General features: G+C 39.0%; 1 protein-coding gene across 1 annotated transcript in view; it reads left to right on the top strand.

The window, feature by feature from the left end:
• The window catches only part of CNTN6 (contactin 6), a 91,800-nt gene that overhangs the window by 46,539 nt on the left and 33,025 nt on the right, over nt 1–12,236 (top strand). The window contains exons 8-9 of the mRNA XM_009330625.1: nt 3,001–3,130; nt 4,200–4,350. Of these exons, the coding sequence (XP_009328900.1) occupies nt 3,001–3,130; nt 4,200–4,350 (281 nt within the window). The remainder of the gene's footprint in view (nt 1–3,000; nt 3,131–4,199; nt 4,351–12,236) is intronic.

Raw genomic sequence — 12,236 nt, 5'->3', positions numbered from 1 at the left:
CTGGCATCGCAGACTGATCAGCCTGTTACCTTGCACTTTTCTTCTGTTTCTGTTCTTAATCTGTAGGCTGGGTGGACCTTTGGTCTCATGCAGTATGGCCATTCTTATGCTATGTTAATCCTTTAACTGAATTAGTCAGCTATGAAAATCAGCTAATATTGAGGTTAATACTTTTCTGGTGCTATGTAGAAGAATAATAGACTAAAGAAAAACGTATGAAGCTATAAGGAAAAGGTGAATAAGTGAAAAAACTCACTTAAAGGAAAAAGAAGACCAAGAGGAAAGGAAAGTAGTGAAGTGGTAGGAGTGCAGGAGGAGAGGGGAAATTAATTGGAGCTCAAACATTTAAGAAACCTGATCAGATACTTATGTAGACAGGTCTTTGAGAACCCAGCTTTGTCTCTTTCCAGGCAGTATAATTATACTTCTGTGGTGGCCAAGCTTTGGCACATCCATCTTCCAATCTTCACTTGTTGGCAACCTTGTGGAGAATGACTTCTGTGGCAAGAGACTCTTTGCTGCATTTGCATTCTGCTGAGGCCAAGTTTTCCTTTTTATTAAGCATCTATTCAGCATCTATTGGGCATAAAATGGCATGGCTCATCTGTAATGCACTCTTACTGGGTTGGAAAGAAAAATACTGTGATTAATTTCTGTCTAGTAAGAACAGATACAGAATCATTTCCAAAACATATGGGGCAAATTAGCACCTGCTGGGTTGCAGAACCACTGCTTGTTTGACTTAGTAGTACTTATTTGAAGAAATTGGAGGGGGGGTCCAACCTTCCATATGATTTTCTGCTGGATTAGTCCTAAACAGAGCCCAACTAGCATCTGAGAAGGCTAGCTAGAATTTACTTGGATTGCAGTTTTTCTGAACCTGACCATTCTACTCATTGTCACCTCTTCCTAAGCAAGATTACCTAGTTTCTCCCTCTTTGAAGACAGTGATATTTAGAATCTGTAACTCTTCAATGGGATAGTTTCACTAAAAAAGAATAAAACACTCTACAGACATTTTCAACCAACACTTTCACAGTACTTACAGTGTATTGTAAATGGAATACTTCAGGCAACAAAATGCTGAATGTTATTGCTCAATGGACAAAATAGATAGTTTGGAGTTGAAAGTACAAGGGAGGTGTAATAAAATATTCAGTCTGTCACAGCACCCTGCTTGTTGGAAATATCACAAGAAGAATACCTTCTAGACACTTTCCACCTTGGGGTTGATTCTGAGGATATTGTCTACTCTTTGTCAAACCTTTCTCCCTGACCACCGAGTTGGTCATCCCTGCATTATTGCTGCTTGTGTACATGGTGTGCTTTATTCTTCTCTTTGTCTACATAGTTCAAAAGAGCCAGCAGAGAATGGTGGGGAATTCGGCATGTGTATGAAACACGAGTGTTGCTTCAGAAGGGGGTTTTATATTCAAAGGCTGTTTGTAAAAATAGAATGCATCGAGAGGATAGCAAACAGCCTGAAGGTAAAACTGAGTATGCAAAAGATATCTGTAACGAGAGCCTCAAAAAAAAATTAACAGTGGATAAGTAATGTAATGTTGTTAATTAGTTTGCAATACACCAGCCGTACAACTGCAGGCTGTGCTCTCATCAAATTTCCAAGCTAAATAAGGTTTGTCTGGGTCAGATCTTGGTCGGGAGACCTCCAAGAAAAAGCCGGAGTATTGGAAAAGAGAGCTCCATGGCTCAATAGGTGGCACTCTCCCCTCTGCAAGCACCGCAAGAGAAATCCCCCCAACGGGCTGTGCAACTGGCTCATCTGCGGCAGCTCAGCGTTAGGTTATATACGTTCAGCAGTTCACAAATACATTTTAGATGCTTGTAGCTGTTCAGCAAAGACTGTAATGTATACTCTAGCAATATATGCTCCCATTACTGCCTCAGAGGCAGCAGAGCCAGACTAAAAGAACAGCATCATAATAATAGTAATATCTGTTGTTTCAGACTTGCATTTGGTGAGGGAATTTATATTCCCTGTTGTGGGTTTCTTCCACACTGATCTGTTTTGGGGAATATATTCTCTTCTATATTCTCAGTGTTACACTTTGCAGTGGAGCATTATTTTCTCCGAAGGCTAGTAATAGTAAAATCACAAAATATTTAGCTTTAAGTTATGCTTGTAACATGAAACAGGCTTTTTTCTGTTTGCCAAAATTGAGCAAATAAAACTTATTTTAATACACCAAAACCCAAGCTCTGGTCCAAATTTACCTACTGTGCAAGTTCCTCTACTTCAGCAGAATTGCACTGAAGAAACTTAGTGTGTATAGAAATTCAAGCCATGAGGAGCATGCTCTCCCTCTGATCTGAACAGCTGCCTGTGGGTTTCCAGTAGGAATTTAAAAGTGTTGGCTTTCAGTAGAGCTTTTTCAGCGGATCGTATTTCTGTGACTTCTGATCTGATGACTTTTGAAATTTTTCCATTATTTGAGCACCTCTGTCTCCTATGGAACTTTTCTGATCATCTTAGATTATCATCATCAGATTCATCTAATCAGACAAAGGGGGGTAGGTCATGCTTCACCGTGCCCCCAGACAGGGCTGCAGGTGCTGCTTCTCAGGAGCTGTATGGAAGATGCTCCAGGCTCCCAACGTGGAGCAGCCGTACCTGCCCTGTGGTAGCTGCTTCTGCGTCTGCCTCGTGGCGAAGCATACCCACAGATTCACAGTTCAGCAATGCAGAGAAACACACGACACAGCTGGAACATCTGGGCAAACCTGCCCAAGGCAATGACTCTGCAACACGTGCCTGGAGCTCTTGAAAAGTTTGGAGAGCTAAGAGGTCTGAAAACATAACTATCATTATATAGCTAAGGTATACATCGTGTTTCTGACTTACTCATTCACGTTGCTTCTAAGAAAATAACATTTCTGCTTCTGAATTATGATCAGGTGCATCAGTGTGATACCAAAAAACTTCGGGATTGTACACTCATTGGCTCTGTTGATGTGTTTTGCTTGGTTTTCTTTTATCAGGAAAGAATTCAAATAGAAAATGGAACTCTTATCATACCTACGCTGAATATGTCAGACTCTGGCCTCTATCAGTGTGTGGCAGAAAACAAGTACGATACTATTTATGCCAATGCTGAGTTGCGGGTGATAGGTGAGTAAATGCCACTAAAATGAGCAGGTACTGAGTGTAACAGGACACTCATTTAAAAAATTTGAAATTAAGAAATGAGTAGATTAAATTCCACCCGGCAGTTCAAGTCTGTTGATATTTTTTTGCTGCTTGCTCTTCATCGCCCATGTGTGAATGGGTTTTTCTGATTTCGTGACTGGTTTGGAGGAAAATTCTAATCCCATGTGTGGTCTTTTTTTATCACATACACACAATTTTAATGAATGCTGTTTCTCACTTAGTATTATGAGTTATTAATAGTTACTCTGCATTTTTTAAAAGTCAGTTTCAGAAAGTGGGTAAAATAGTTTTAACTATAAACAAAGAGCATATGGCAAATATGTATATAAAAACAAATAACATATAGCAAATCTCATTAAAAATTACCAGAGATGCACATAAAATTGAATTTGTTCATATATTATAAAAAGTATTCTGTTATAGATATCCAAATATAAAGTTTGTTCAGCAGCCAAATACTAGTGAAACCGGTAAAACACAAACTTTAAGAGCACCTAACTGTTGTATAGATCTTGTGTTTCTTCCGTCTCCAAGGGCGAATTTTCACATAAATTACTGGACAAATAAACACATTTTCAGAAAACAGTGTCAGTTTATGAACAGAAAGCCATTGAGAAACTGTATTTGTAATTGAATACTCTAAACTCTGCAGGGGAATACATGCGGCTGGGATCAGGAGTGTGATGTTTATCCTGCTGACATCGCTCTGCTCAGGAACCCCATTCTTCATCGCAGATAGACCCATTCTCCCAGCCTGCAAATAACCCTATGGAAAGATTGTCAGAGCAGGCAGTTTCTAGGCAGACAGTTTAGAAACAGCGTAAATAAGATACAATGAATTCCATTCTTTGGTACTTAAATACATTTTTCATGTATGATATATCTACTTTTGCAGAATTCTCAAAAGCAAAGCAATTATTGGATTCATCTACTATGTAACTGGAAGAGAAGAATTTAGCAAGTTCATTTAGTAACTTGTCAGCTGCATATACTGTTCTGCTCTTCTTTCTTCTTGCTTCTCTATTTTTAGCTGCAGCACCCGATTTTTCCAAAAATCCTGTGAAAAAAGTGTCTGTTGTTCAAGTTGGAGGTGAAGTTACAATTGGTTGTAAACCGAGTGCTTCTCCCAGAGCAGTTATTAACTGGAGAAAGGGCTCAGAGGTTCTGCGCCAGAACAAAAGGTACCGTCATAAACCAGCTGCTGGATTGTTGGGTGCTGTCTGCTTTAGTGTCATTTAAACATCACTGAAACACAGCTGACTTAGTATTGCTTTTGACAGCTCATTGAAGGGAAACTTTGATGCCAGAGGCCTATTTGTCTTTAGCAGTGGCCATACAGTTCTGCAGATATAAAGCTGATTGAGAACAAAGCCAAACCGAATACACACGGGTAATTGTACGATACATACGTTTACGTTCATCAGCAGTTAATTCACTGCAACGCATCGGAGCTGACTGTTTACCGCACGCAAAGCCTGAGTGAATCAGCTTCATATAGGAGACATCAGTGGAGGCTTCAGGGAAGCGGAATATACCCCCAGGCTGCGGCATAATTGCTTCACAGCTGTACAGGTTGTACAATAACCCATAGCTAAATCAGCCTCCATATTCTCTGTCTCTTCTGTTTAGGCAGGATTTAGCCACTGGACCAGCATACTGGTACGCTCCCTCACCAACCAGTATGGGGTTCCATGGTCTTTGGCAGGGCTTTACTGACGTTTTGTCTGTGGTGGCTAATAGCCTATTTGTGAGTTGCCACAAACCATCTACGTTATTACATGCTAATGTCAATTAAATGGTACTGCATTAAAATCAAAAGCGGCTTACTGACTTGAGTAAGTGGTGAATAGTATACACAATATACAACCGTGATGATATTTCCATATACAAACGTAGACAGATGGATGAAATGGGCAACAGCGTCTAAGAACTGTAATCTTTCTCAGCATCTCTTTCAGTTCACAAATATAACAGCAACACTGTTTTATCACACTATCTTTTTCAAAGACTGAAAACAGTAATTCATAGAGCTCTGGAAATCGAACACCAGATTTTGCACAGAGGAGTTGCTCAAGGAGGTTAGTTTGGGTCACATAAGACTTAAAATAATTATAATTCATTAAAACAATATTATCTGAAACTATGACACACAGAAATATTTCCCCTATCCCATACTGTAGTAATGTACAATATAGATAAAAGTAAATCGGAGAAGTATATGTGAAAGATAGTGCAAGTCTGAGAAGAAGTATTTCACACAGGTATTTCACAATGAAACAGAAAAATTTGGGTAAGCAATCCATGCCACAGGGCGTAGAGAACTTTCCAGTGATTCCCCCCTCCCCCTTTCGCCAATGGCAGTTTTACTTTCTGTTTAACTGCTCAGCTAAAGATGAAAAATATTTTTCCAACTAGTGTTCAGTCAAATCTTTATTTGCATTTTGATTGTAGGGTCTATTCAACAAAAATGCCTGTTCGTTCCTATTAGATGCAGCCTATCCCTACAGTATGTAGCAAACATGCTCAGTATACAGTTTGCCCCAGGTAACGCTGGATTTTCTGACATTGATGAGAACAGGAGCAAGGAGAGCACTGTTTAAAACTTACAGTTTAAATAGTTGCATTAAGCCTAGACCTTCAGGTTCTAGTACCCTGATATTACCCATCTGATTTGCTTATAAAAATATTTACATACTGCATACAGTATTTACTTGTGCTTCTGTATTAATTTACTAACAATAATTATAAGCACGCTGTAATTTTTGACCATCCCAGAAGGCCTTCTGCTGCTTAGCAGGAGTAAACAAAGGGAGCAGGATTTACACTGAGGCAAAGGGAGAGGGTGTTTAAACTCTCCATGTGCAAAACGTTATTACCAGTGTTTCCACTGGTGCAAAGTAGAATTTATGAGGCTTTTTGATTATTAAATGACAAAATAGCTAACACCACGGATTTAAAGAAGAGAAAAGAACTCATCTACATAGTATTTTTCCAGAGATCTTTATGACAGAAAACAGAAAATTAAATAAGGATTTGTATGGTTGTAATTAAAGTACACAGCTAATTAAAGTACTAAAATCATATGTATCTTTGCTCATAAAAAAGAGAAGGAATCTGCTCTGCATTTCTCTCTACATATGATTAAACCCTGACATGTCACATGCAGATTAACTATTTTAACTAAAGCTTTCTTTATTTCTGCTCCCATTTTATTGTGCAGCGTTTATAATCTCTCTGGACTCCTTTACTAGCTTTTTTCTTTTTTTTTTTTTTCTAATATTTGGTTGGGTTATAAGTGCTGAAATAAAGGAAATACCAATCCCTTACAATTCTGACAGCAAAACTGTGATGGACGCATTGCTAAATAAGTCAGATCACATAGGTTCTTCAGAATGATTTAGACAAATTCAATCTTTTGTTACTGAAATAGTGCAACTAGATCTATTCCACCCTACTTCTTTTTCACCTTCTTTCTTTCACTCATGATAATAGTTTATTCCTGATAGTCATGCATGCATGGTCACTGCTCTCCCTGATCATCTGAGCTCTTAATGTGACAAGATAACACTGCTTTATACTAATGTTAGTTAGCACATTTCTCTTTACATACTTGCAAACTAGGAAGAGCTGATTAATACACTATCCATATTAATAAAAGCACCATGAAATATTTTTTATTTGATTTCCTCTGAGGGTTTTTTATCAAGCCTTTTTAAGTTTACCAAGATGCAGTATTTGGGCCCCTGCTATCTGAAAGAATCTTAACATTTCCTGAGTCTGAAGTGTAATCTTCTGAATCTCTTGCCATGGACCAGCAGTGAAGATCCTCAGCCCACAGTCCCCTTTTCAAGGCACAGACAGTTTCCTCCAGCCCTTCTTGTATCTCCCATCTTCTCTGCAGCTCAAACACATCATTGCCCAGATCTTCAACAGCTTGTACGCTCTGATTTATGTAGAAGACTTTATTGCATTTAAAGCATACATGTAAGTCCTTCAAAAAATTCCCAAATCAATAAATTTTTACACTAGATGGTAAAACAAAGTCTGAACATACCTGTACCAGGTCTGCTTACTGTTCCCAGTCTTAACATTCCCTCTGCATTGAATATTCTACTTCAAAATTTTCAGAAATAGGTAAATTCCACCCTCATTCATATGGCTCATGCCCTTAGTAGTGGGATTTATCTTCGGTTCATGCTGCTGACCACCTTAGAGAGGGAATTCAAGGTTATCAGCTGCAGGAATCAAAAAGAAACTCCACAGTTGGTTAATCCTAGCTGATTTTGTCTGCTCTCTTCATGTGATCCCCCAGTCAGCTTCTCAGGATCATCTAGCAGTACAGCTTCAGGTTTTCTTTTGGGCAATTAACCTCCTCCTTTGGATCAAAGTCTTGAGAAATTGGCTTTCGGGAGCAATTCCACTCGTCCAATGGGCAGCTGTTCGAAAAGATTTTGTTTGCCCTTTGCCAAATGCACAACTTTTTCCTGGCATGTGCTGTGGATTTTAGCTCAGTGTAGAAATGAAATGCAACAAAGAAGAACAAGCTTCATGCTCTGAACTCCCACCCTGTGGAGTTTGATACACATATGAGCTCTTTTCATGTATGTCATATGTTCTCAGTAAGTGCAATGGGAGTTTTCTTCATCTCACTTCTATCATCTTATGCGTCCACTGAGGAAAAGAAAGAGTAGAAGGGAACAATTCATATATTAAATACAGCAAATTTGCAAGTCTAGACACTGACCTCATCACAAATGTATGTCTTGTTATCGCCTTCAGTGGATTCAGGATCACGACCCTCATGGAAAACTTATTTTATAAAAATTCTTTTTGATTGAAGCATTTTAATAAATGGGAATTGGAACCCCTTTTGCTTTACCAGAGAGAGGTGCTATTCCCTCACCATGAGTCGAGGATCCCCAAGCATAGTAGTGAATGCATATAAACATATGTGATTCACTCCACTCAGAATTTAAATGAGGGTAGCTGAGGGAAAACCGAGAAATGAGGTAGGCTGAAAGAATGCATTAGTCATATAAAGCACTTTCCATGCATTAATAATCAGTAATAAGCAAATATTCATAATTTAAATTGTTTTCTGGGGACTGGACAAGAAGTATGTTTAGGAGTCAATAAAATATGCTCAATACTTGTTGGCTCCTAGACTTGCTTGTAGGACACAGTTCAGTCCCATCTCTGTGAAGGATGGTAATTGATTCTCTGCCATAAATGAAGCTGCTCTACGTGGTAAATTCTCTCTCCCGTGCCACACTTGTTTCTGGTGTTTTGCACTCAAGTTATTGCCATTTCTCAAAGGAAACATAGGGGAATGATTGAGCACCGAAATTAAAAGCTGTCTTTCAACAACCTTATGCAAAGAAAACTGAGCAGATGTTGTGACTGGAGACTTCTAACACTATGGGTGGGAGGAATTATCTGGTAATTGCTGAGGTGTTACAGCCGTCCCTTGGAGCCTCAAATTCAAGGGGATTCTCCTGCTCCCATATGAAACGCAAGGACCCAGCAGGTTTCATTAACTAAAGAGTTGGATCCGCTCACAGCCGCGTGCTGCATCTGAATTGCTCTACCAGTCTCCTGGGCAGGACCATTCTCCTATGGCCTTCTGAGCACTCGTGGCCACCATCTGCTTCTGCCTTTCTTCTGCTGCTCCACTGTTCAAAGTCAGATTCCAAACCCATGAACATTTGAAGACATTTTAAACTTTTTTGTTATTTGGGAAAAGACTTCTGTCTTCTTGTAGACTGCTGTCGGATTTAGAGAAATAGGGAGTTAAAAAAATAAAGGCAATTAATTGGTAAACGGGAGAAGTCCTCAATCCACAGATCAAATACAACATACAAAACATATTGTGCTGTGAAATAGCATTTCAGCTTGAACCAATTTGAGAAGAAATGTGTCAGGGCAGTTCAACAAACTTCAGCGAAACATTTCAATTACCAGAATGTCAACATTGTTTGTTTAGCTTGTACTGAAACCTTCCAGAATATCCATTATCTTAAAAAAAAAAAAAAAAAAAAAATCTGCTTGGGGAGGAATCAAGACAAAATGGATTGAAAATTCCAAAATTTGCACTACTCTACTAACAAAGGAGGAGATTGATGTCACTTAACTTTTATTTAGCTGGAGTCAATATGCAGTCTAAGGTAGTTATTTACTTTTTCTTGGCAGGCACCTCAACCTCAAATGAGATGCCTAACTTTTAGATGAGCAAAGATGGGGTAATGAAGCCTATCCACAGTGTTTAAAAAAACCCTACCTATATTGAAGTCAGACCAGATGAGTACCGCAGGCAAAGAGAAGCTTTGCTTGTCATGCTGCTTAGTGCCACAAGCCACCCTGCTTTATGCACCCTCTGTTTGCAGATAAAGGTAGTATAGACATTTGTATGCTGGTAGCAAGTTTCATACAGAACATATTTTCTTATGCTATTCCAGCACTTACTGTTCTATTCCCAACTTTCTACAGCAATGTGGCTAGGTGAATAGCAATGGGATATTAATATTACTATTATTTTATTTTTTAAGTCTGGTTTTTGAAGCCTGGATTAAGTGTATCTCCATTTTTATCCTTCTCGCTTTTCTACCACAAGAAGCTTTGCATAGCTTTGATGATATGCCTTAACCCTTCTATCTTATCAGTGTCTGTGTGTTTGTAAAGAAGTTCATTTCCTATTTTAGTTTTTAAATAGAGCACTTGAAGTGTGGGCATCAGCAATCAGAGCAACTCCAGATATCTTAGACACCATCGCTGTAAGTCAACATGAATACAAATTAAGCTTATCTCTTGATGAAATACTAATTTTGCTTAGCAAACCAGTGGAATTGATTCCACATCTGCTAAATTTGATTAATCACTTCAGTTCCATTCCTTGCTAACAAATACATTGACAGAAATCAAAGGCACGGATTTACCTGCCTGCTTTCCGAGGTTGGTCTGAACTTACATATTAAGATATGAAAACTCCTACAAAGCCTGAGATTGCTGTATAGAATTGCTTTGTTTTTTCATCTCTCAGGCCACACTATTACTACATATTCGGTGCTAACCAGACAAAAACCCATCATTACACCCTTCCCAAGGTAATGTTGAGAGCTACAAGGAGTATTCTATATTCCAGCTAAAAGTATCGTACGCTCAGATTACAACGGTCTCGGTTTCTATATGAAAGGTAGCAGAAAAGAGGGTATAGCAAAAGACTAGTGGAGGCAGCTATAATATATTTCTTGAATATTTATTTGCTAACAGCAGTGGTATCTTTCCGTTTTCAGTGTTGGTTGTAGGCATAAGTGTGCAAGCATTTGCCCGTGCTTCCTTCTGAATAATGTCATTTAATCTAGGAGGAACATAAAGCATGGCAGTACCCACTGAAGAGCGAGTACACATGAGCAGAATTGTTTGGTGATCCAGCAAAACTAATGATATTGGCATAAGAAAAGTTTTATGACCAAAAGGATGCCAGAAAATGCCTCAGACTGACCTGAAGTACCTTCAGTCTTTCCTTCTTTGTGTTCTCCACATTTCCAGTTATTTCTGTCTTCTCCTCGAAGATGAGAGTGAAGGCAGGGGAGTGGAAAGCATATGAGTGAAAGATGAGGAGTGAGATATAGGGAGAAGGAAGAATGAGCACAGATGAGGGGAAGAAAAAGACAATATTTTATTTTTCTTCTTAATCTTATTTTGCTTTGTTTTTCCCCTTTCTTCTTTCTGTGTTATCTTTCCATTTGAAGTCAATCCACTGCAGAGTAATGAGAAGGCAGAAGGGGACCCCCGTTGCTACTTGACCCAATGAAATGCTGGCAGGCAGCAGACAGAGAATATTAGTGCAGTGGAAGACATAAGAAAAGGGCTTTTCCTTTTTTTTCTCTCTCCTTAGAGAGTTTTGTAATGGAACAAGCCAATAAACGTAATCTCATCATGTATTACTGACTACTTAATGCAATAGTGTTTAGCACATCGGATATCGTGAGCATCAAGTAAGCAAATGAACCATATGTTCTCACGTATGAGAAAGAATGACAACCTAAGTGATGCTGGATTTATTACAATTTCTCTTCTGTATGACACCTCTCTAATACAATTTTAAATTGTTCCTACTCAACTCCTGGGAACCTTGTTAAGGTGAGCCTTTCTGAGGGGCTGTCCTACATGCTGAGATGTCCCAAGCAATCTGTCACTCTTCCATGTCATATGGAGTTGCAATAAACTAAACCCCAGTGAATGTCAGTGTTGTGCCCTCTCTCCCTTTCAGTTCATGTTTTATTCCTGCTTCATGCACATATTCTGATTGATGTTCAGGATTTGATCCAAAGCCAACTAATCTCATTGGAGTTTTTCCATTGACTTCAGCAGGCTTTGAATCAAGGTTCCTAATTAGGAGTTTGCACAAAAAATAATGAGAGAATGCAACCTTCTGTGCTTTTCTTCTAGTCCAAGATGATGCCATGCACATCATTACCGTTGCACTATTCTGGTGTGTATTACCATAGCATACAAAAATACTAGTATTGGATGAAAAACATGCTGCACAAACACCAAATAAAAGATCGTTCCTGATCCCAAAAGTTTTCAACCTAAGAGTAACATTAGCAGTAACAGATAGATCAGAATATGTTGGGGAGGTGATGTAAAAAGGAGCAATAAGATATTGATTAACATGACAGGCAAATGGACTCTTGCCAGTCATGCTGCAGGCATGATGAACAAAGAGTCTTCTAGGGACGTGTTTCTGGGATCATTTTGGGTCTGAAGGATTATGTGAGTGAAAGCATAGAAACAGCATCTTGAAAATGTGGCTAATGCTTGGCCAACATGAGGGTTTGTAGGAGGATACTAACACCTCTGGTTTAGCCGTAGGATTTTATTACAAAGAAATGCTGGTATTTCATTACTTCTTTTCTATGAGAACTAAAAATCTTTTCAAATTTTCAGCAAAAGGAGGAGTCTGCTTAAGGGGGACACACATTTTACTTACTGTCGTGGTTTAACCTCAGCCAGCAACCGAGCACCACACAGCTGCTCGCTCATTCCCCCACACCCCCCCGCAGTG

Source organism: Pygoscelis adeliae, unplaced genomic scaffold, assembly GCF_000699105.1.
Source record: "Pygoscelis adeliae isolate BGI_AS28 unplaced genomic scaffold, ASM69910v1 Scaffold278, whole genome shotgun sequence".
In the NCBI taxonomy this organism is placed as follows: Eukaryota; Metazoa; Chordata; class Aves; order Sphenisciformes; family Spheniscidae; genus Pygoscelis; species Pygoscelis adeliae.
This window is presented reverse-complemented; position numbering and strand designations above follow the sequence as displayed.